Source organism: Papaver somniferum, chromosome 5 (assembly GCF_003573695.1).
Source record: "Papaver somniferum cultivar HN1 chromosome 5, ASM357369v1, whole genome shotgun sequence".
In the NCBI taxonomy this organism is placed as follows: Eukaryota; Viridiplantae; Streptophyta; class Magnoliopsida; order Ranunculales; family Papaveraceae; genus Papaver; species Papaver somniferum.
The window spans coordinates 93464949-93490700 of record NC_039362.1 but is presented as its reverse complement, the minus strand read 5'-3'; the positions used below and the strand labels follow the sequence as shown (position 1 = coordinate 93490700).

The following is a 25752-nucleotide window of genomic DNA, read 5'->3' as shown; positions in this document are numbered from 1 at the left end:
TAGGTAAAGATGAACTTGGCCAAAGCAAAAGCTTGCCAACACGTATTTCGAGAAATAGATAAGCAAGATAAACTCGTCTCGAAATAGGAAATGTGTATAATCAAAGTCTATATAACAAAGCGACTTTTGTCTCATGATAGGAGATAGAGTAGATAGACTTTTGAGTGATAGATAAGTTCAAGTCTCCACATACCTTTTGGTCGATGAAGTTCCACCAGTTCTTTGAGTAGTTATTCGTCTTGTATGATGATTGCCATGGAGCTCTTGAGCTCAACTACACTTTCTATCCTAGTCCAAGACTTATCTATAGTAGACTAGAAATCAAGACTTATAGTTTTGATCACTAACATTGACAAACATGCTTGAGATAGCAACGCATGCGAGTTCGACCGAGCAGCGCTCTAACACAAGTTCAATGTTTAGAAACTGTATCCGTCGGTTATTGAGTGATGTATGCCCATTATAGAGTAATTCTACCTATAATATATTTTTCATAAAATAGGAAAATCCTCTACACATTCATTCAGAAAGACGATTTTAGATTCCGAGAAACCTTACAGAGACTTTCAAAATCATAATATAGATATCGAATCTATAGTATACTACCAATTCTTGCTTAAAAAATATGTCCTTATAATCAATATAATTGTTTCCGAAAAGAACAAACCACATCAGGTAGCGAAACTATTTGCATCGCTGCAAATTACAACAATGGTATCTTAAGATCTAGCCGAGTATTTTTAAGAGCAACAACCACATCAAGTGGCTAAATTAGCCAAACAAGACTAATTTACATCGCTGCACCTAGAAGCAATGAGACCATAGTTAGATTCAACGGGATTTTGCTAAGAAAAAGTGAATTAAAGTTATCAAAGTATTTTACTCAAGAGTTAACAGAAAGAGGGAAACCCAACAAAAAACAAAAACAAAAAAACTTACAAAACTACTACAGCCCAAATGTACAAGCCAAAAGTCTAAATGAAACTCAGCAAAATCTATAGTAAATTTACTCGGGTGATTCTAAAGCAGAGATGAAACTTGGTTTTGTAATATAACTCAGTCTTACTACTCTCTCCAAGCCTGCTCCTTTCTTTGCCATAGCATCAGCAGAAAAATTCGCTTCCCTCAAACTATGTATATATTGAATATTCCATAGTAATTCCTTTATTCTACTCCATCTCACCTGAAAAAACCAAGGTAGCTTTACAGAGATATATGCACTTACTGCAGCCTTAGAATTAGAGTTAATACACATGTTAAACTTGTTGTTCTGCAATGCCCATTCAGCAGCTCATAGAATAGCCATAATTTCAGCAATGAAATTTGTTGCAATTCCAAGTCCTCTTACTTCAGGATATACAAACTCCCCATGATCTCCTCTGCATACAAAACCATAACCTGCTACACCTGGATTACCTCTAAAAGAACCATCACAACAAATGAGTGTTTGATTTATTGCAGGTAGAAAAAATCTCACTGCTACAATCTTCTGTAGTTTTATTGGTTGGTTTTTCAGATCAAAATTTTTGAACACCATGAAGTCATAACTACAATCCCACATGAGACTCTTTAGTCTCGCTGCACAGTCTTTTGTGTGCTGCTTTATTCTTCTCTTGAACTTTCCAAGATCCACTTTTTCATCATCAAAGCAAATTCTGTTTCTTAAGAACCACAATTCCATCATTGTTATTGAAGCAACCAATATCCAGATATCTTTTAAAGCTCCACTTTTATGTTTAGCAAAATTCATCACATCTTCACAAGATTTTGGATTGCAGAACAAGAAAATTCCACCAAGCCATTCCCATATCAACTGACTGAAGTTGCAAAACCATAAAATATGCTTCGGGTTATCTGTATTTGCACCACATATATAACATTTAGAAGCTAAATTGAATCCTTCGCCTTGCCTTTTTTCATCAGTTGCACAAATCCCCCTCACTATCTTCCTTACATTGCTTGCTATTGTGGGATGAAGAATTGGATTCCAAACACATTTTTCCCATGTCACCTTTTGATAATGCTCTCTTTAATCAATTCAACAGCCGATGACACAGTGAACTCACCTGACATAGTACCAGTCCAAACTCTAGTGTCCTTCTGTCTTGATATGGTAGGTAAGTCCTCCACGTGAAAATATTGTAACAATCTAGGAGGAATTAACCATTCACCATTAACTATCAAATCTGCCACTTTCATGTTTTTGTTCTGCAACATATATTCATCTTCATCAGAAAGCTCATTCAGAGGTTTCTCTTTAATCCAAGCATCCCTCCAAACTGAAATTTGCTCACCAAAACCCGTAATCCATCTTATATGTAGCTTTACCTCATCAATAACCCATTTTAAACCAGACCATACTGAAGATATTTTATATCCAGTAATCCATTCTCCATTTGCATAAGTAAACTTTACTCACATAAATCTTGCCCATTCAGCTTCATAATTTTGTATTTTCCATACTAACTTCATTAACAAAGATTTAATAATCACTTCCATTCTCCTTATTCCCAAACCTCCTTCCTCCATTGGAGTACATGTTGCATCCCACTTTAAAGTTATACATTTTCTCTCATATGGATCCCCTGTCCACAAAAAATTCCTTATCAGTCTTTCACAAATCTTCACCACACTTACAGGCACTTGTAAACTGACATGTTGTAAATTGGAATGTTGCATAAAATTGATTTTACTAGTGTAATTCTATCTTTAAATGACAACATTTTACCAATCTAACTAGCCAATCTATTTTGCATCATTTCTACTACTCCCTAAACAGTACTTGATTTCACAGCTCCTGGTTTTAAAATTACATCTAAGTACTTGTTAGGAAATTGAGAAAGACTCATTTGAAGTTCATTTGCAATTTGTTGTTTTCTGACTTCAGTTACACCTCCCACAAACAACTTGCTCTTCATCTGATTGATTACTTGCCCAGAAGATGATTGATAGTCACTTAAAAGCTTCATCACCTTTTGTATATTTCTTTTATGCCCATTGAAGAATAAAAAGACATCATCTGCAAAAAATATATGTGTAGGATGAACACCTCTGAAGTTAACCATTGGAAAAATCTTATTTTCCTCCACCATTTTGCTCAAAATTCTACTTAAAACATCCTCAGCTATTACAAATAGTATTGGTGATAATGGATCACCTTGTCTCAATCCTCTACTCACTTCAAAGAAACCAACTGGTCCACCATTTACCAAAACTGACATTCATGCTGAAGTAAACAACTGGTGTAACCACTTTATGCACTTTTGAGAAAATCCAAACTTTTTCATAACTTCAAAGAGAAACTCCCAACTCAGTGATTCATAGGATTGTGTAATATCCAATTTTAATCCTACCACCTCTCCTCTTTGTATCTAGTTCATTTATCAATTCAGATGCCAAAACTATTTGTTCTTGAATAAATCTATTTTTCATAAAAGCTCCATGTTGTTCTGACACAAGTTTCTCTATCAGCCCATACATTCTAGTAGTGATAATCTTTATGAAAATCTTAAAACTGAAATTACTCAGGCCTATGAGTCTAAATTGATTCGGTCTTCTAGCACACTTTACTTTAGGCAGTAGAAATAAAAAAATAGCGTTTAGACCTCTTGGAATGATACCTTTCCTCCAACAATATTGGATTGCATTGATCACTCAATCTCCAATGATCTCCTAAGCATATCTGTAGAAGAAGCATGGGAATCCATCAGGTCCAGGAACACTGTCAGCAGTTTTTCATTGAATGTTAAAGTTATCAAAGTAACAATAACTAATAGTTTCAAAGTAACGGGAACACAATAGGTTCGAATCAAGTTGAATCGGCATTGAATCCTTCGTAACATTTTCTGGAAATGATGAAGTTGATATTGATCTTGATCTTGTCGTTGATTTTGTGGTATTTTTTTCCGATATTGAGGTTGATGTTGTTCTTTTTGCTGTTGTAGTAGTAGTTGGTTCTTCATAGAGCAACCTCCTTGTGATTGAAGCAAAAAAAAAACAAAAAAACAAAAAAAACAAATTGAAACTAGAATTAAGACCCTAGACTATTATTGAAATAAAATTAAGGGAAAAATAAATCACACCCTTGATAAATAAAACAATAAGAGAAGAAAGAAAATTGACTAAAAAGTGGAAAAATAAAACCTAAATCTTAACAGAAAATTAAAGTGGAATATCGTCCGAGTGAGAATGTTTTTTGGTGGTGCTCGGAACATATCTGCTCCCATAGGTAAACCTGACCTGGCTATATAAAATCAAGTTCAACACTACTTACCTTGACCTCATCCACTGTAGTTCTAGGAGCATGCGTTGGAGATAACACGTTATTCACCAACCCACGAGGAGCCAGTGAGCCAGGTTGCATGATCTTCAATTATAACATCAACTATATTGGTGTCAATTGGGGCATTTACATCTATTTCCATGAAAGATCCCGACACAATAGCATTGTCCTTTGACGGAAGTTTTGACACATATTGCATTAAATTTTTGTTTCTCTGCTCTTGCCTCACATTCGGCTCATATGCTTGTTTTTCAGCAACTTCAGTCCTCACAGCTCTGCGACGCTGCTTGCACTCTCTCAAGATGTGCCCCAATTGAGTTACAATCGATACAAAAGGAAGTCCGTCTTTCGTATGTAAAGTATGACATAAACGCAAAGCCATCCCTCTAAACTAAAGTTTTATCACGCGGCTTCTCTAAAAGACCAATTTTACAAAAACTCTTGGAAAGCGACCATATGTTAGATTAAGATCTAAGTATTGACATCCACCTGCAATGGTGTTCCTACGACACTTGTTATGCCAAATAGGGGTTGTCTTTGATAATCAGGACTAAAGATTTTATCCAACGTTGTAATAAATGCATCTCACCAGGTTCCAATGAGAGTCAACCAAGGGAAGAAATCACCGAAACAATATCAACTGAATTGAAATGAAAACATAAATAGCTTTTTCATATATCTTCAATATTCATTAGAAAAGAACAGTTAGGAAGGATTAGATGCCTAATGCAATTAAAATTATATAAAATTGAAAAAGTTGAAACAACGAATAAGCAAATCGACTACATTACGAAAAAATAAAAATCAACCACATCTATCTAGTTTTAGTTTCTTTTTCGATTCTTCTTTATTTCAATTTTCATAGGCAATCACCTGAATATTATATTATGAAACTCAAAAAATGCTTATGAAAAAAAGAAATCTCATAAAACAACAAGAAAATTGTCATCGTAAATTGTAAAATTCTTGGAGACAATTGCACAAAAAATTAGTCACACAAGAACAAATCTCAAACAGTTGAGTCACATACTAAGTCGCTCTTTTTAAGGTGATTCGCGAGTCTGTTTCTTGATCGTGCTTGCAGTAAATTCTTGTCGAAAACCCTATGTTATTTAATGAAAATAAATACGTTGATTAGTCCCCACGAAAAATCCTCCATAACAATCACAAAACAGACTAAATATAATTACAAAAACTATTAAAATTAATCAGAGAATATTAAATAGACAAAATTGTTTTACTAACCGGGAGTCAGATATGAAAAAGGACATTTTTATGAATCACAAGACCTTCCAAAATCCCCAAGTCCCCGCTCTCCCTGATTTTTGTTAAATAAATACGCGGTATATATACCTTAGTGGCAGTGAAATTTTACCCAATATGACATGAGCCCATGCCAATAATGTGGGAGCTCAAAATAATACCCGTTGAAAATTTTGTTAGGATAATACGTATGGATATAACAATTAAGTTGTTGTCTTAATGAAAGTCGAATATCACACATAAGTTCTTAAAGAATGGTACCCAATGCTTGGTCATTTAAAATCAAAAGTATGAGTTAGTTATTGATTGCATCACAAATCAACCAATCCACCGATTCATGTTAAACATATACAAAACAAAAAATGCTCTCAAACACCGTATGAAACCTACCCTACCCAAAAAAAGAGATGGTGGAGCAGGGTTCCGGCTGAATATCATCGGACCTAGCAAAATGGCAAGGTTCATTAAGATTTTTTTGTTGCTCTGTAAATAATAAAGGACTGGTCTAACGAGAAGGAAACTGTCAAAGACTGCCACATGGGGACTGCAAACAGAATCCTCATCGGGTGCTATAGCTAGTCTACAGTTTGATTTGAGAAATGACCTTTTTGAGGTAGGACCTCAAACCTCAAAAAAGACCTACGATATTTTTTGTAGTTTTGTGGAAAGCCAACTTTCGGTCAGTGGGAAATGGGAACATATACTTTCTTATCCAAAACAACCCCAACGTGAAAAATGCAAACATGCTCTTCAAGATTCTTATCGTCCGTTCATACACATTATTAAGGTCCTGAAATTATAATATCGAGATCAATGTCTAGTGTCTTCGTCTTTGACAACATTTTTCTTAAGTATAATTCCAGGACCACAATTGTTTTTGACAACAATGTCCTCCACTGTTCTCTAAACACTAAACCTGTTCAAGTGTTTGCAAGAAAGCATCATCATGACTAACGTACAATACTCTACTGTGAATAGTTTTTGTGTTTGTTAATCGCATTATCTAGGTCTTAAATATCGAATGTTGTTCCGTCGAGTCGTTATTAATGCACTAACCCGATCAAAAAAAGATTTTACAATACTTAAAGGTTGGTGTTTGGTGTTTAGTAGAAAAACATGTTGGATACAGAAATGAAAAATAATACACTCTCCGTTCCTAATTAGATGACCTATTTGGTTTTAATTTTTGTTCCATAAATAAATGACCTATCTCAATTAAACAGGATGAATTTTCAAAATAACCCTTTCCCTTAAATTAACACTCGTTCTTTCCGTCTCACTCTTCTCATTTCTCCATTCATTTCTTTTCCCAGTCTCACTCTCCATCTCTCCGCCGTCATATCACCACCACCACCACTACCACCATCGAACGAAACCTCTTCTTCTCATCAATCATCAAACGAAACTTATTCTTCTACCATGATAACCAGAATCACCTTCATCTTCGTCTTCTCGGTGTGAGTATTTCCTAACTTGAATTTTTAATTGAATCTGATAAAAAATATTGCATTTTTGGTATAAACCTAATATATTATTCGTGGGTTTTTGATTTTATGAATAAATCTACCAAAATTTTAAATTGAATCTGATATAGGGTTTAGATTAAAATTTCCATTTTTGCTTCATTTTTCATTTTGGTATGTTGATTAGAATTTAGAGTGTTTGGTTTTGTTGATTTCCTGTAAATCATAAAGATAAATTTTTGATTGAAGATACAATTAGATCGATGATGTGCTTATTCATATCTCTAGTATGTTTGGAGTAGTATTCAACAACATATATGAGCCTTAAATTGTGTATTTGACATTTCTCGGAGGTTGCTATCGGAGGTATTTGGGTTTTCATTATTCATTAGATAGACTTCTTTCTTGCCTTAGTTGTCTGTCAAAGAGGAATAGATCAACCCATTTGTATGAACAATGAGAAGTATGTTAAACTAAATGAATTGGTTAACAAGAACAAGATTATCTTGGGTTTGGGAACCAGAGGTATATATTTCACATTGGAACTATGCGGATTTATTTATAAACTTTATAGGCTAAAATACTAAATGATTTAAGTGGTGAACTAATAACTAATTTCGCCATCTGGGTTTTATCCCTTTTATAGGTAGCGACTTCGTTCGTATATCACGGAAGAACTTATACAAGAGAACATACATGGAGAAATCAATCTCATACAGGCTTCTGTGAATCTCAGTTAATGTAAGTTTCCTCCCCGTTGTTACGTTTTACATACTAGTGAACATAGCTCCATTCTGGATTCTTTAATATATGAAGCAATCGGAAATTGATCGTAAAAACTGTCAAATTGATCAAGGTGAGACTAGTAGTCATGGATTGATATATCTATTTGAGTAGATAACACTATATTGACCTACTCTTTCGAATTAATAGGGGTAGTATCTGTGAACATTCTTACTTATTGGGGTGCAATTAGCTAGTAATCAGTTTGTACATCCTGCTCTAGCTAGGAAATTTTGTTAATGATCGTTCTTGTTTTAAGATTTTTCTTGGATAGATGTTTGAAGATATTGGTGTGGGTTAGTGTGATAACTTGTTTATGAATGTGTAATGAACGTTGGTTATGCTATTTTGTTAATTGAACTTTTTATAAATATGCAAACAATTGGACGTGTTTGAAAGATCTTCGTCCTGCTTGGTTGATGGCTTTTAGGGTTATTGGGTTTGTTGTTCTATTGGCATTGCTTCTTGAAAATGTTGTTGTTGAACCCAATGGGTGTCTGGGTTGCAAATGCAGTTTTTCTCTCTATGCTTACTGCATTTGTTATTGATCCTCTGACTAGAGATATAACTGTTGACTATGTCCAGTCACTGCATATGCACATTTATTTACTGTTTTTCTAGGAACCTCTATGTCTATACGCTATCGTCATTAATCTATGCTTTGGACAAATTAATTTGTGTTGCATGGTAAGTAGAAAACTACATATGCTTTGGAGTAAAGGTTTCATACGGAGAGAAGTGAAACCATGACTGTTTGCATCTGTAGATAAAATTATTGGCGTTTTCTTGCTGGAGAAACTATGTTAGCAGCAGGAAGGCTTGTTGCAGAAACTACACAATGACATCATTGCCATGAATTCCTCCAGCAGTTTTCTCATCTTTGCAGAAATATCTTAAAAGTGAGAGGTAATGTGTTGCTTTCCTCACTAGATCAGTACTAACTTCGATTTGTTTAGGCAACTTACCAATGCGTGCTAATCGTTTTTTCCCCATCTGCTTCAACTTATAGTTGTTTCCACCACGAATCTTTATCACCTCTACCATGCATAGTTGTAATGAGAGGAATACATCATTCAGAGTTTGTGTGTTTAACTCGTTGAAAGCCTTGTTCACAGCCAATAAAATCTCAGCAACTGTAGTGGGAGCCTCTCGGTGTTGTAGAGATTATATAGAAATAAAGAACCCAAGGTCTAGAACGTTCATGTCGGGACTTTGTGAAGGTTGGAATCTCAGCCTAATATCAAAGCCATCTTTTGCCGCTTCCCTTAATAATTTTTCATCATTCAACTTGATATGTGGTTTTGCATTATCTTGCTGAATATATATTGTTTTTCCGTTATAATTTGGCCACTTCTCTCGAATTGCTGGCAGTAGTTTCTCAATTAAACAATCTCTTACCACGTCTGTATTCACTATAATGGGTTTATCTTCAAGTGTTCCAGCTGGACGATTCTTGCTAGTTCGCTTTGCCGCCTCCTTAGCAATTAAGGGGAATATGCCTAGTTTCCCATCGAAGATTTCATTTCCGAATTCATCAAATCTAGGACGACTTACTGCTACCAAGAACATTACCTTTGTAATGTATCTCTTTCTTTGACATGTACGATGGGGTTCGGTTTCTTCCGGATGAAGATAGTAATTTTCCATGGTTTTAGTCATGAAAAACCACTTCTCGTCGATGTGTATCACATTATGCATGTCCTTGACCATCAAAGTATCCTTGTTTTGGTTTGGCTCTAACATTTCCAAACAAAACTCCAACCGTTTTTTCTTAATGTCAACTGTGAAGGTTGGTTTTCTTGAAGACATGTCAACAGGTATATTCTTTGCGTCACACTCTTTTCCTCGTATCCATGTACGCTTTACTGTGGATTCTGATACTGAAAATAGTTGTGCTGCCCTTGGAACCGAGCCCTTTCGAAGTCTTCCCTTGTTGCTATCCTTCAATAAGAAATGAAAAATAGATAGCCGTTGTTCATCTGTCAGCTCTTTCTTGTTTCTGGTGGCAATACTTGATTTTGTGGCAAGTGTTGTTGTTTGTTCAAGATTTGTTTGTAAGACAGAATCCGCGACTGTTCCTGGAAAAAAAGAGTTCGAATCCATATCCTCCAACTCTTCATTGTTCATATTGAACTCCATCTCCTCCATCACTTCATTGTTCATATTAAAATCCATATCCTCCACCTCTTCATTGTTCATGCTGAACTCCATCTCCTTTAGATCCTCGTTGTTCGTAATGAATTCAATCTCCTCCAGCTCTTCATTATTTGTAATGAACTCCAATACCTCCAGATCTTCATTGTTTGTAATGTACTCCATCTCCTCTAGCTCTTCGATTATCACCATTACCTTAATTAGTTCAGAAATTTTTGCTAATTAGTTCAGTTACAGTTCATTATTTCATCTCATAACAGATAACATATGCAGATGGAAAGTAGTCCCACTAATGGAAGTATCACAATTACTGCAGCTGAGAAGCAAAGACCTGCAAAGGTATGCTGGAGTTTTCTTCTCTCTTTAAGTTCAGCTAGGTATGTAGGACAATTAAAATGAAGAACTCAAGGTAAAATAAAATACCTACGCATCTACTTTTTGACACTATAATTAATGTAAAAGGTCTACATATGTGATTGGCAGGGAAGCTAAGGTATGGAACTGTGTGCTTGAGAAGGAAGAAAAGATGGCAGGAATTGAGAGAGGAAGCATCAGAGATATTGTACTGATTCAGACTCTTCCCGTTTCCTTGCAAATTGATGAAATTCTCTATGAATTACGTGATCACTCAGTTCGGTTGAATTGTGGTAAGTCAGAAACTCTCTTTGTACCCTGCATAGCTGTTAGAGATATGCTTAAAAGCACATCTGATATGTAAATTCGATTGTGATCCTACACAGGAATGGAGAACAAGGCATTTTGCAGGCATGGAGTGTTAGAACACCCAGAATCCTGAGGTATACAATAGTTTGAGTTATTACTGGAGTATTTCTTTCTTCCCTCACTCATTCTATCAATTGATAAAGCTAATCGTGATGTTGACTGTAAAATAGGTTGAGTCCTCTATCCAATGATAACTAGCTACAACTGAATTGCTAGAAGATTTCATGCCATCATTACAGTTTTCAGATATGCAATTAAAATTAAGTGATTGAACTTCAGATGATTACAAAATGAGGCAAGGATTTAGAGATTTACCTTAGAAGTTCTGTTTATTCTGAATGTCAAGTTGATTTTCCTACTTTACAGTACCCATGATTTGAGAATTTGATTTGAGCATTTTTTTTAGATTTGAAATGTATCTTATTTAAGGTGGAGATATGATGAATCACCTGGGGTAAAGAGAGATCTGAAGTTGATTTTGGAACTCTATTTTTGTAGCTGATTGTGATCTCAAATTGATTTGAATGTAGAGAGATCTGAAATTGATTTTGGAACTCTGATTTTGTAGTTGATTGTTATCTCAAGCTGATTTGAATGTAAGTTTACTTTTGATTTTCCTGAAGGAAATCAAACAACTCTGTTTTTGTAGTTGATTGTGATCGATTTTTCTAAAAGAAACTTCATCTTCGTCTTCTCCGGTGAGAATTTTGAATTCCGACGAGAAAAAAATCGACCAAACGGATATACTGGGTTTATGTAAGAACGAGATTTGAATTCTTTGAATTCGTTAATTTGAAAAGTCAGAGACTGGAGGGAAGACATTTGGTATTAGGATTTTTGTTGAGGGTGAAAATGGAAAAAATGATAAGAAGCTATTCTCTCTCCTCCTCCTTGTCTTAAGTTGGCCCATTTTAATAGTGGATGAGCAAGCAGGAATACTGGCAGGGCCCAACAAGATGCTTGCATCTTGTTGAACATCAATGCAAGGGGCGCTGGCAAATGAATTGAATACGTGGACAAGTATAGATCACTTCCGAGCAGGCAAGCAGACTCAAGAGTCAACCACACCATTTGGAGGAGTCACTTTCTATCCATTCGGCTGGCATAGAAGATAAAAACCTTAAATTTTATCTGTTCTCGGTTGGCACAAACAAAATTAATCATCGACTATTAATGGTGTTGCATCGGCTTGTATAACGACGGTGGTCTATTTTTGGGCCCGTTAGCATGGAGAGGACACTCAACCACTACATGGTGGGCAGTAACTACGAATCCAGATAAATTTCATGTCAAATAATTAGTTTCTACACAAATAAAATATCATATCTTTTATATTTCCTATATAAATACAATACCAATATCAAATCATATTTTTATAAACATAATATGCAATTATATATTTAATTTCTTATATAAACACAATATCAATATCATTGATAAGAAAAATTAGAGATGAAATTCAATGCGATATTGATTAGCAAAAAAAAAAGAAGACAATTAAATCATTTTTCAAAAAGTCTTTGTAAATCATTAACGTATTGAATATATATAATGCATTATTAATTTATATTTCATATGGGACTTACAAAGGTAATCATAAAAGTATTATCTTATAATTTTAGCGAATTATTAATTTGGCACGTTGTTCCCGACTCGGGATCGGCCAAAAATATTATTTAAGAGAATTTATTAAATAATGGAGTATTAATTAAAAGAGTTTCCACTATACTTGTGTCAACATCGCCTTAACATTGCGAAAACTGATCTGTGGTAAATGCAAGGAGTCTGGCAATCTGCATCCTAGTCGGACTCAGACGGCCGGCACGCCTTAAAGCAGCAACTTGTTGAAAAGCACACGGTTATTTTTAGCAAACAGCTTCCGGGTTTTTAGACATCAAGAAGCCCAACCATTTAACAAAGGAACGGTATTTTGGGGACCAGTTTTTTTTTTGGGGGTTTAAGTTGTCGGTCCCTTCGAGGATGAATTACGGTCTATATTTGATCCCTTTAGAGTAGGGAGGGATACGTAGGCAGTCACAATGAGTCCAGCACATTGTCGTTCATATCATCTAATTGGGAGATGATTGCGACATTTTGACCTCTCATATCATCTGGCTCAGTAACTCGATGCAAGAGGATAAATGCATATTTACCTAATTTTAGGACACCTCTTATAAGTATAAGGAGGTTGGCCTAATAAGATCATGGTCCCAAAAAACCCATGGTCCCTAAAAAATGGTTCTAACAAAGGCCGTTTAAAATCAAAGGAATATGTGGGAAATAGGGGTGTAAATAATACCCGAAAATACTCGGCCTGCCTGTATCCGCCCGAGCCCGCCTGTACCCGAAGTAGCCCAAAGCATGTTATGGCCCGTCATGGACCACCCGGCCTGGCCTGAATTAATTTATTGGGCGGTCTCGGGCTTTGCGATTAATTATGATGCACGGCCTGATACCCGGCCTGGTGCCCGGCCTGAAAGCCTTCTATGTGCCATTAATCATTTAATATCCTCTTGAAAAGACTTAAAAGTTAGAATTTTATAATTGTCAATTTTGTGTCAAGAAAAATAAAATATATAATTGTTTTTTACTTATAATTAACTTTTTCAAAACATTAATGGTAATATATTTTCTTATTAGAAAGTTTATTGTACAATTAATTATTTATTATAGGCTAAAATTAAAATTTTGTCAGTGTAATTTAAATATAAAATAATACTATCACTTACGATATGCGATGTTGGAAAGGAAAGGATATTGTATTTAATACCGTTCATTTGAAAATTTAAACTTAAAAAAAAAAATTCAAAATAGTGGCCTGTCCCGCCCGATCTGGCCTGTCCGTATAAAAAGCGGGCTTTGGGCGGTCTTTGGATAGCAAATTATCTACTTGTGCCCGTCCTGTCCGGCCTGAATTTGTTTACGGGCTCACAAATATTAAGCCTGGCCTGCCCGGCCTGTCTTAGTTTTTGGGTCGGGCGGCCCTCTACCCGAATTTACACCCCTAGTGGGAAAGAAAGTCATTTTTTATTGTGAAAATCACGCCAAAATTTTGTGAAAATATCAAATGTTACCAAAGGAGAAGTTGCATGCATCTCAACTCCAGCTCACGGTTTGCATTTACCATTTGTTTGTGCTGTAAAATTTGTTGACCAATGCTTTACACACGTAAAACCGTGTTAAGCACCACGATCCCATATGTGTCACTCTAAAACGTGTCGAATGAGAACCTATCCATGCCTGCATGAAGCTTGGATGACATCTTTGTAGCAAATTTCCACTTTTCGGTTAAGCACGTAGGAATTACTCCGCTATTAACTGAACCCATATGGTGCACGATTAAGCATCACTAGGCCCTTTAAAATGTTCAAACCGGAGCCGAGCGGCAAAACCCTAACTCCCAATATCTCGCTAATCAATAGAACTGAGCTGCAATTTCATAACGTAAGGATGTCTTCTCCATCAAAGCAAAGACGAAGAGGAGGAAGAAAAAGATTGAAATGTGAGATTCCAGATAATGGTAATACTTCATCATCAGCGGTTAAAATTGGTACTAGTGTTGATCTCCTAACTCTCATTTTAACTCGTTTACCATCGAAAGTTTTACTTGTATTCAAGTTAGTTTCAAAATTTTGGTTATCCATAATCCATAGCCCTCATTTTGCCCACGAATATTTCATCAGAAACCCTAGCTTATCAATTCTAGGATTGTTTTGGGGCACAGAATTACCCTCCGTTACAAAACACAAGTATGAGTACATCTTTTTAGATGGAAATACCGATGGCTATGTACCTTTTGAAACCATAGCTTTTAAGGTAAAGAGATTAGTCAGAGTAGGTATAAAGATTTTGCAATCTTGCAATGGCTTACTCCTATGTGGTAATGTTGTAAGCCGCAATTCTGATCGTACTTACTACATCTTCAATCCTTACGCAAAGCAGTACAAAATCATACCTCCGTCTCAAATCAGAAGTCGTGATTTCCCATATCTTATGAATGTTAGTTTAGTGTCCGATCCATCCAAATCCCCATACTACAAAGTTATATCTTTCTGGAGTAGCAGGGATATATCAGACTGGTGTAACATTGATCCAGAATTATTTAACACGAGGACTGATCTGAGTTCTACTAAATTTCGAGTTGAAATCTATGACTCCGAAACGTCTACTTGGGGGTTGTCTGGATTTTATTCATGTACTCCTGCAGCAGAATGTTTACTATGGGGTCGAGGTGCTGGTATCTTCTGGAATCTTAGATTATACTGGTGAAACCTAGAAGGCTATATGACTTACTTCGATATTGATCTAGAAGTAGTTGTGGTAGCGTCAAGTCGAAGGTGTGATGAAAAGAGTTTTGAAATTGCTGAGTTTGGGGGTCACTTCTATCTTATTGAGAGAGACTTGTCTGATTGTTTGACGATATCTGACATGGATTCTGCTGATTCTAGCTGGAACTTGAAAGGCCAGTTCGATGAAAAGGTTAATTCCATATGCTGCTCCTAACATCGTATTCATTAAGGAAGTGGAAAAAGGGTCCATAAAGGTTGTGCTGCTTACAGCAGAGAGTAGGGTTCTCTCTTATGATCTAACAGATAATAGCTTGGAGACAATTTGCGATCTATCGGCACGACTAGAATTTATGGTATCTAGCAAATTTCAATATATTGAATCCTTGGCTTATGTTTAGTCATTTAAGTGACTCTTTTTTCATTTTGCTTCTTCATTTTGTTTCATTTAGTAATTTTAATTAGGATAATTAGTTGTTTTATTTGTTTTTATGAGTAAATTAAATTCTCTTGTTAGTTTAGGAATGTTTGCATAATTGGATTTAGGTTTGCAGGCTATAAACAGCCGTTTCCAGTAACATTGTAATCCAGCTTTGGCTCGCTATTACTTGATTAATGAAACTTTTGAGTTTGTTTTGGTTTATACTTTATGCCATTGATTGTTTGATTTACTATTGGAAGTTGCTCTATCATTACTTTGGGAGTGGATTCTCCTTGTGTTTCTAAAGCCTCAGCTTGTGCCTTATCATTGAACCTGAGTTAATATTACATGTTCAAGTTTAGTTTTGACCACATGCAAGGTTGGGGGTTCTGAATTCTCTAGTCCTAGTTGTATATGTCAATGAATGACCAGTTGAATATGATCTGAAAGTTTCCAAAGAGTTATTTGTATTAGAAATCATCATTGTGTTGGCTCAGGATGGTTTACGTTGTCTTCATATACATCAATTTTCTAATTTAAGGCGAGTTTTCAGATTAGCTCCATGAGAACTTACAGAAACAGCTGCAGTTTTCTGCTCTGCCCATGGGTTGTAAGCCCAGTGTAAACTCCAAGAGGCAGGACTTGTTTTTTCAAAGTCACAACAGCAGACAGACTAACTAAGAATACAATTTGACTGGCCTACTGGCAGTCTGAACATCCCACCTTCACGAATAGATGCAACACGGTACCTGTGTTTCTTAATTTCGCAGCGCACCAACAATGTGATCGAAATGCACAGCTTATTTCTCAAGCCACTTCATGGTCATAAATCATGAATTAGGTAGGGATAAAGACTACTCTAACCAATAGGCTTAGCAGGGAGATTATATATGACTCCAGCCCTTTGGAGTTTGGACATTAGCTTCACTCTTTGAAGCCAGACCTTTTTCTCTGTTTATGCTTATTTTAAATCACCGCATTGAATAGCCAGTATCTTTGGCATGTATGGATTCATCTGACGGTTACCAAATGTGAATATTAGAATCTGGATCAAAATTTTCTTCTTCTTCTTCTTGATCATGTCTACATTACATGAATGGATGAAGCGATGGGCTGAACAATTCAATAGGATGTAATTTGTGATCGCCGATGAAAAGAAAGGTGATCTCATAACATAGCTAATAGGGCATCCATTTCCATTTTATCAACAAAAGAAATAAAGTTATTTGGCTCGTACTTGAAGCTCTTGTCACTGAGCTTGTCAATACTTGCGAGTATGATCACTGGTGTTGCCCTTGGATTCTGGAATCTGCAGAATTTTTCAGATACGAATGTGCAAACAGACCCACAACATTATTACAAGGTCAAAATGTAGCATAAAACATCTGAAGTGTCTCTCAATATAACATTGAAAAATTGGGAAATTTTCCATCAGAATAGAAAAAAAAACACAATTTAACAACCGCCTAAGGAGAAAAAACTGAGGTCTAAGCTACTTCCAAAACAGATTGAAGCAGATAGCCCCAAGCCATTAATTCTTCACTTCAGAACCTGTGGTGTTGCTTTTCCCGCTCTAGGTAGTTCTGGACATACCTGCATTAGAGCAAGAAGAAAGCTCAGTCAAGAAAGCTAAAACTCAGTCATCCCTAAATAGTACTTGCGCAGGTATTTGAGCATTAGGAGTCCCATGATCCATCGCCAAACATACACACAAAATTAAAGAGCGCAGGCAAACTCGTACAAGACATTGTAAGCCAATAAATACGTTATGGAAGGAGGAGTGCATTGCAACCCATGATTGATGAAGAGCAGAAGCAGAAGCAGAATCAGAAATAAGCTGTACAAAGGCTTATAGAAAAGCAACTAGTTAAGGAAAAGCAAGAGTAGCGCATTCCCCCTCAGGAAAAAAGCAACTAGTTCAGGTAGTAAAGTGGACACTGGCATACAAAAAAATACATCTTATAAAACAACTTCTATATCTGGATATGATATAAAACCCAATGGCCAGTTCTAGTTTCTACAGAAATCCCTATCACCTCAACCCTGACACCTCTAATTAAGAACAATGGTGCTACAGTAACACTCAAACAAACCAATAAATAATGCAGCCAAGAAGAAAAATATCAACCTACAAAGAAATTCTCACATATACTGTCATACAAAGCTTAACATCTGATTTGCTAGTGCACCCTACAAAAATTTGGGGGATATAAATGCTTCTATTCACTACAACCAAAGAGGCCAACTGGCTTCCAAAGAACAAAGCCCTCGGTATTCCTACTTACATCTCGATTATGAACGGTATTACAGGTTGCCTTACCGTTAGAGATTCAACGACTAAACTTATATATGCTAAATGATTTCACACAAAAACACAAAACATCTCACGCTCTGTTCTACTTCGCAACTATAAGACTCATTTATCAAACAAATCTCATCCATCCAACATATTAGGATATTCAATTTACAATGATTTCCGTTATACACTAATATTATTATAAAACAATGGATTTGTCATTCTAAGTCACGCAAACGAATCAGGTAGCACACCAAAGAAGCAACATAATTTGGAGAAATGGTTATTCATGACAACTTATCCAATAATTCTATGGTTAATCACATTACTTTCCAACGATCGAAAGAAGAATAAAAATGCAGGTTTTGCTGTGTAAGTTCACCTGAAGTTCATACCACGGCCAATCTTTATCCTTCCGAGCTTGCTTATCCCGGTGGTCTGTCCAGTTGAACCTCCGAGATTGTTTTAGCAACACCCCAGTGGCATCAGCATATCGTATTTGATTGTATCCACTAGACACTCCAACTGGACAGACCATCGACACGGTCATTAGTATAAGCAAACTCGGGAGCATAACTGGATAAGAAATGACAGGTAACTTTCCACATAAGTGACTTGTAAGGCTATATTAAAACAGCGTAGATTAAAGCATTATACAGGAGGTTAGAATATAAGTGTTTTTAAGCAACTAATGTGAAGCTGCACCACTTAACTAAAAATACAAAATTGGACGCCAATGTGAGTCATGTGACCAATATCAGCCAATACGGCTTACAACCCTGTTATCCATTTCTTATGAAGTCTGCAGGTGCACTATATGCAGCTGCTGAAGGCACTAAGTAAGTTCATACATACTAAAATAGATGATTGCGTCCCATCCGTGAGTGAGTCCGTGACCAGCTTGAGAGCATACATATATCAAATTCAAATTACGTCCTCCACTCTCGGACGTAAATATCAACATCAAAACGATATTAACATAAAAATAAATACATGCAGGAATTGAACTGTGAGAAAACATGTAATACTCAAAAATCTCAACCAAGTAAAGGTTTCATTTAAAACAACCAAGGCTGTCCAACTCAATCTCTCTGCACCAGCCAGAAAAAGACCATTTCCACAGAAAAATGATTTTACACATAGTACAGCGTATATATGATCATTTTCACCCACACATGTAAATAATACAAATTGTACAAAGTAACTCATTTCGATTTCTGTTTCCAATCCATAATTAAGTAGAAGATAATACAGCTAAAAGAAAAAGAAATACCCTAATTTACAAATAAATTCTCAGTTGACTATTTAGGGATACGGGTTAATTTCATATATGCAGATGAAGAATTTCATTTTCTAAAATCAAAACGCAACAAAATTGGATCTAAACAGGACCAAATGAAAACCAAAACTCTTAATTAAATTAGAAGATGAGAAGATAAGATAAAGAGAGACGTACAAGTGTGTTCCAAGAAGAGGGCCAATAAGAAGACTAGCGCTGATCCAGTTTTCGGAGACTTTCTTTGTGAGTTTGTGTGGTAGATCCTTCCAGAGACCAGACATCACCTGCTGCTGAAATGGTGACAAGCTGTATATCACTGCCTTCATCCTCACTGGTATTTTCCGCATCTCTCTTCTACTTTGTCTTCTCTTTTCTCTCTGTTTTTTTGGGACTTTAGTTTAACAATGTTTTTGTTCTTTAAAGAGCGCTCTTCTGTAAATAAAGGGATATCGGTCTTACCGCAGTTCCTATGGAAATGTTTTAGAGTGATGCTAGGTTGACGCCCAAAAAAACCGGGTAACATCCCGTGAGGGGATCGGAAGAACGAGAGTAATGCCCTTTAGCATTGACATTATAAGTGGACAGAAGTAGGTCCCCGAGCTGTGAGTTACGGTAGAAATTTCGGAATTTTCTCCTTGCATATAAAATATTTTCGATTTTTTTGTCTAGCCTGGTGGATGAACAAACACGTTTAGCCACCGACTCCTATGGGACAACTTATTCAACCACAGTAGAATAAACGCGTGGTGCAAGTGCGTCATAACGAGAGTCGTTGACGGTTGAACTTGGGTCGCGAGTGTTGAACAAGTGTTGTCAACGGGTAACTCGCCAACGACTTTATTTCACTCACATCATTCTATTTTTAATTTCCTAATTTTTCTAAACAAAATCTTCTATTTCTTTTCCAATTCCTAATAAAAGCTAGTTTATCGAATAGTAAAAAAGAAATAATGCGTCGGATGTTCCGGATATCAATTAGGAAAATTGTGTTGTAGAGTTTGATTCACCGAATTTAGTTGCTGGTTCAGAGATAATTTCAAGTCATATGTCAGAGCGTCAAAACCGATCTGGATATTATAAAATGAGAGACGAATCCAAAGAGTTAGGTATTGTTTATCTATCGCTACTCCGACAAGTCCGGGAGAGAGTGAGTAGATATTCTTGGCGTCGGTTTTATTTTGTAGATCACAAAAATCACGACAATGTGATGTTGAAACAATCAATTAAGATTTAATTTTATTTTCATGAAAGATATTTTTCAAAAATTGTTGATTAAACCAAAACAATCAATATTTTCATTGTTGTTATAGGAATTACCCCATTTGATTTGTGTTTTATTTGTAGAATACAAAGTATTGTGAGGGACCCGTACAATTCCGCCAAAACGAACGGGTGTCAAACGAAAAGTGGAAGATGACTATTTCATTGTTTCTGGAAACCCTGATACGAGCGGATTATAAATACACTGTGAAAAGGAAAAGGTACCAAGTACGCCATCAACTTTTACGTTTGATAGGATAATGAACCTGTGTAGTACTTTTAACAATAAAAAGAATAACTTTTAACAGGGAAAAGTAAAGAGAAATTGAGAAATATAGGCCTATTCGAAACCCAGTTTACAAATATATGTTCGTTTTTTTCAACTTTTCGAATATAGGCTTGTCTCCACTTTTACATCCATCTTGGTTAAGTCCTATTATATTTTTACTTATTTACCCTTTACTTATTGCCATGTTGACCTTATTCATCATTTTTTAGGTTCGTTGATCTCGGTTCAGGATCGTTTCACCATTTTAAGGTTCGTTACATCATTCCCCAAAAGGGTTCATCATTCGTAAGTTCGGGTTTAGGGTTTAGGGTTCAGGTTTTTTAATTCAGGGTTCATGGTTTTTAGTTGGTGAAAATCGACCTTGCACAAAGGAGATGTGGTTCAAGGGTAAATAAGACTTTTTTCATAAGAACAGTGGGAACAAGTCAAAACATGCATATATTCGAAAAGTTCAAAAAACAAAACGGGCCTATATTAGAAGGAAAAAAAAGGCTATATTTCCAAATTGTCCAAGAGTAAAAAGCAGACACACACAAGAATTTTGTTAACGAGTAAAACTGCACTGGCGGAAAACCCGGGAACCTCATCCAGTTTTAAACTCAACATTGTATTAAACCAGATACTAGCCTTTGGACTGGAATATAGTTGAAACCGGATTCCCTCTAAGCAATTCAGCTGCAGTCGTATTCATGTGTGTCATTTGAATCTCACAAAATCTTACGCACTTGATTCCCTTAGATGACGTCCTTTACGTCCTAAGAGTTGCTTCAGCCTCAATGAAGACTTTGGTACCTATCTGCCTCTAACATATAAGCTTATTTGTTTTCACTTTTGATATCTTTCAATCCAGGTTTAGAAATTTGTTTGCAGTAGATAAATCAAGCAAGCCTCACGGATCCAGAACACTTACGCGCTTGTCAAAGATAAGCCTAGATCATTAACCACCTCTCAAGAACAATCCAAACAAATCAAATAAGATCTTAGATATCTATCTTGAGGAATCACAAAGTCTGAGATGAAGAGAACTTTGTGATTTCTATCTAGATTGTTCCTGATCTAAAGTTCGTGAACTTCAATAACCAGTAGAACAAGATTCAGGTACAAGAACTATCAGATAAAAATATAGTTTGAGCGGGTTTCACGAATCCCTAAGTGAAGTCTTCAAAGTCGTAACCTAATACAGTTTCATAAAAAAACCTAGGTTATGGAGGACGATTCTATCTACGCAATACATAAGAGTGTCAGGAATTGAGAAATCATGTTGCAGTAGGCTCTTTATTTATAGATATTTAATGCTCTAGGTAGCGTTGAATTCAAGCTAAGAACTTTCCCGGTTTAGATGAAGGAATTCATGTAAGCATGTGAGATGTCTGCCTTGAAATTACAGAGAAGAATATGCACTATGGTCCGAATGGTAGGAACTGTGTAGAATGATAGTCGATAGAGTCTAAATAAGCCTGTGAACTAGCAAGCAATAATATTCAATAACACTTGAGACTCAAAAAAAATTATCTACAAGCCCAAAGTGATATTAAGAATAAAGTTGTTCTAGAATTTTCTATGAGAGTTGTAGCAAAAGTGAAAATAGTCATACAAGAAAGTTCGTGAGCTTTTGCTATCTGGAACTGGATAGGTATGCAAATCTGGTATGCATACCTCTGCCAATCCGCAAAGTCAGATCCATGAGGTATGCATACCTTCACCCATTCTCGAAATCAGATGTAAAGGGTATGCGTACCTATACTGTTCGCGGAATTCATATCGACCAGGTATGCATACAGGGTATGCGTACGTTGCTCCAAGAAGTTCTGAAATTCTTTCATAACAAATTTGAAATATTTCCAATTAGCCATAGATAATTGCATTGTTGCTTGGGAAATTTCCAAATTATCAACTTGAAACAAAAATGGGTTGTGAACAATAATTGTTTTAATTAAGATTGTTGAGGATCTATGAACATACATTGAATCAGATTTCGGGAGTATAAGCTTGAAATCTTCTTTGCAATATTAAATGTACTAAAATCATACGGTATAATCTCATACGATAGAATGGTATATGTCATGAGTAAAATGATATGTCAATCTCCACAAACCTCTTTATTTGATGAAGTTCTCTCAAATATTTTTGTTTGTTCTTCAATGTTCAATCGTCGAGGGTTATTCAGTGATGTCTGGCACTCAACTACCATAATTTAATCCTAATCAGAGACTTGACTTTAGTAGACTAGAAATGAGATAACAAAACTTGCGAGTTCGACTTAGCGATGCTCTAACAATCTCCCTCAATCTCATTTTTAGTGATAAAACTATCAATACATATGGATTCCACAAAATAAACCTTTCAACTCAATTTTAATAATGATTGATCTCTTGAATCTTCAACATATTATTTGAATTCTTCGTTTTTCAAGTTCTTCCTTGGTTCTGCATATGATCGTTTCAACACCTTTGTTGTTGAAGATCCATAGCGATAACTACTTATGAGAATACTCAATTAAAGCTTATATAAAATGATAAAGTTAATCTACTTAATGATTGTCACATCGTTGCTTGGTATTTTTACGTACTTCATCGTACCAAAACTTTGAAGCAATACTATTGTGATATGTTCTCCCCCTTAGTCTTTACTTGTCCCTTTTGCTTGATAGGTAATAACCTATATATTTGCAAACCGTGGCTTAATGTTCATGAAATGATTCTTGTACTTTATACATTATGAATCATTCTGATTTTTCTTCAATTGGATCATATATACTTCTATGTGATTGTCAACAATTGAACAACTCTATGAAAAACAATGAGATTCATTTGATTAACTTTCATGATTGATTGATCATCATAGTTGATCTAGACGTGTTAGATGAGTGTGGTTAAGACAGAAGTGTTCATATGGCTAACTTTGGTTAACTATTATTGAGCCAACTCAATATACACATTTAGGTACGGTTACCCATATCTAAATGAAGTATATTTCATTTGTGTGTGAAAAGCTAAGACCATCTAACGGTATAGAGATATTGCTTTGGTTTCAAGCAAACTTAGCTTGTATCTTAAATCAGATTTTTATCTAACGGTGAATATGGAATGCTTTGTTTCCAAGATAACTTAGCAAACCCTGATTTGAAAGGATATATAAAGAAGATATCTAGCAACTAGGAAACCTAATCCCTACACCACCTTTGTGATACTAGTTGCGACTTGAGTCGATTCTCCTTTAACCTAGGTTTTTCCTAAAACCATTATAGGTTAACGACTTAAAGACTTCATTGGGATTCTGAAGCCAAATCCAACTATTTTCTATGTAGTTGCGTATTCTGATCTTACTTGTTCTATCGTGTTGAGTAATATCTTCTCTGAGATTTGCTCGAGATTTATCTCCGATAGGTAAGATATAAAAAGTAATCACAAAGTTCTTCGTCTCATTCTTTGTAATTCCATAATAACTTGTTCTACTACCATATAGTTAAGTTATTGTGAGGTGATTGATATTTGTAGGCTATTGTTCGGGAATATAAGACCGTATAATCAATTGGTTCCTATGCACCTTGATTTATCAATAAGACGGAACAAAACTTCATAGGTATTTCTGTGGGAGACAAATTTATCTATCAGAATAGACATTTATGTGGGAGACATATTTGTTTATAAGTCTTCATTCCATTCCAAAGTTAATTTGTAGTAGGTTAGTGTCTGTAGCGGCTTAATACAGTGTGGTGTTTAAAACTGGACTAGGTCCCGGGGATTTTCTGCATTTGCGGTTTCCTCGTTAACAAAACTTCTGATGTCTATGTTATTTCTTTCCGCGTTATATTTGTTTATATAATTGAAATATCACAGGTTGTATGTAGTTCTATCAATTGGTGAATCTAACCTTTGGTCGTTGATTAAATTGATTGACACTTGGATATTAGTTTTTAATACCGTCCAAGTTATTTCTTATATTCAATCGGGCTCGTAAATTCCTATTTGTTTGATTGCAGATTTAATTGAGAAATAGAGATACAACTCTTGGATATATTTCTTAGATTGAGTCTGACTGTCTAGTTGATTCTCACAGAATTGTATTGGAGTTAGTCCATACAGATTGTCGAACGAAATATTGGGTGTCGTTGTTAGACCCCCGTTTTTTCAATTGGTATCTGAGCAGGCAAACACATTAAAGACCTCATAAGTCTGTGTTTGTAGCAATCTGACTCTATGGACGGAAGTGCTGTCTCAAATGACGTATCACTGATAAGTGCATAATTCATATGACTTTAGTGTCCATTCCAAACTTGTTTTAGCTATTATTCTTGCATATTTTTGTACTATTACTCTTGTTTTCTCTTATTTGCCTCTATTAGGTGAATCATCCAAAAAGGAGCTACAAAGTGCTGAAAAGATCTATGAAGAGAAGTATTACAAGTATCCAAGTGTCAAAGTCCGAGAGAAGTGGAAGAAATGCGACGAAAAGGAGCAAAACGCTCAAAATCAAGAGAAGGGCCAAAGACCGATTTTAACTCATTTAAATTAAGGATTTCTCATCATCATATTGAATAGAATTGAAAGATAAAAATAATGCAAAAAGAATGAGGTCATTCCGAGTTCGGATGAAGAAGTTATGGCCAAAACAAGCTTTTATTGAATACCAAGACAATGAAGTCCGCGAACCGGGTTCGCATACCGGGTTCACAGACTTAATTCCGAATTTTTTTGCTGCAATTTGAATTTTGCGGACTGGGTTCGTAAACTTAGGTAGTAGGAAACGTGTATTTACACTTTGGAAGGCCTAAGGGCACGTTTGGAGTCGCTAGGTCATATTTTTGGGTCGGGTTCCTAAACCAAACTAAATACGTGAAGGCCAAGCAATGTAAACCTATAAAAAGGTATTAGGTTATGTGAACACATAATGATATCATATCATTAGGTCACGAAATTGTTAGGATTTGGGGAGAAGAAACATCATACGGAGCGATTATCAATCGTAACATTATCTCTTTACTTTTCTCATATGTATATCATGGATGTTTCTACATCCATGAGTAGCTAAACACCTATTGATTGAGGATGAATTCTAAGTTGTAAACAAAATTTGAGTTATTATATTAATCCACTTTGAAGTTCTTCATATGATTATCGTTTGTTTATATTATAACGAATATTTATGATTGATTGATAGATTGTTTAGGTGGCTAACTAAATTGATTTGTTGATTCAATCTATTTCTAGTATTGAGTTAGTAGATAAGTAATCGTCGAATAACCTTTACACA

General features: G+C 35.6%; 2 protein-coding genes and 1 long non-coding RNA gene across 9 annotated transcripts; 2 read left to right on the top strand and 1 right to left on the bottom strand.

Moving 5' to 3' along the window:
- Window positions 1-6803: 6803 nt before the first annotated feature.
- LOC113282250 (malate synthase, glyoxysomal-like) lies at window positions 6804-11366 on the top strand. Of its 7 annotated transcripts, none has more exons than XR_003326682.1 (6): window positions 6804-7002; window positions 7655-7749; window positions 8558-8697; window positions 10206-10284; window positions 10429-10592; window positions 10686-11366. XR_003326682.1 is itself a non-coding variant. In XM_026531229.1 (5 exons), the coding sequence occupies exons 1-4, from the start codon at window positions 9437-9439 to the stop codon at window positions 10739-10741; spliced, it is 471 nt and encodes a 156-aa protein (XP_026387014.1). In that variant the 5' UTR covers window positions 9019-9436; the 3' UTR covers window position 10742; window positions 10839-11366. The 7 variants fall into 7 exon arrangements, 5 of the variants coding, with proteins under 5 accessions (XP_026387019.1, XP_026387016.1, XP_026387014.1 ...); XR_003326681.1 differs by having other exon boundaries at window positions 6806-7002; window positions 10219-10284; XM_026531229.1 differs by lacking the exons at window positions 6804-7002; window positions 7655-7749; window positions 8558-8697 and adding an exon at window positions 9019-9608 and having other exon boundaries at window positions 10686-10742; window positions 10839-11366.
- Window positions 11367-14118: 2752 nt separating this feature from the next.
- On the top strand, window positions 14119-14937 carry LOC113279321 (F-box protein At5g07610-like). Its single transcript, XM_026528017.1, has one exon. It carries the CDS (start codon window positions 14119-14121, stop codon window positions 14935-14937), a length of 819 nt encoding a protein of 272 aa, XP_026383802.1.
- A 1713-nt stretch (window positions 14938-16650) lies between these two features.
- Window positions 16651-19423, bottom strand: LOC113282249. Its single transcript, XR_003326680.1, has 2 exons — window positions 19128-19423; window positions 16651-16968 (listed from the first exon to the last, which is right to left on the bottom strand). It is a non-coding gene; the product is annotated as an uncharacterized LOC113282249 (long non-coding RNA).
- Window positions 19424-25752: the final 6329 nt, after the last annotated feature.

What these genes read in the sequence shown, in the direction of transcription:
- LOC113282250 (XM_026531229.1), top strand. Translation starts at nt 9,437, where the DNA reads ATGGTTTTAGTCATGAAAAACCACTTCTCGTCGATGTGTATCACATTA. An exon ending in TCTTGAAGACATGTCAACAG is followed by an intron (nt 9,609 to 10,205) that starts GTATATTCTTTG and finishes ATCTCATAACAG; the next exon opens with ATAACATATGCAGATGGAAA. An exon ending in AGAAGCAAAGACCTGCAAAG is followed by an intron (nt 10,285 to 10,428) that starts GTATGCTGGAGT and finishes TGTGATTGGCAG; the next exon opens with GGAAGCTAAGGTATGGAACT.
- LOC113279321 (XM_026528017.1), top strand. Translation starts at nt 14,119, where the DNA reads ATGTCTTCTCCATCAAAGCAAAGACGAAGAGGAGGAAGAAAAAGATTG.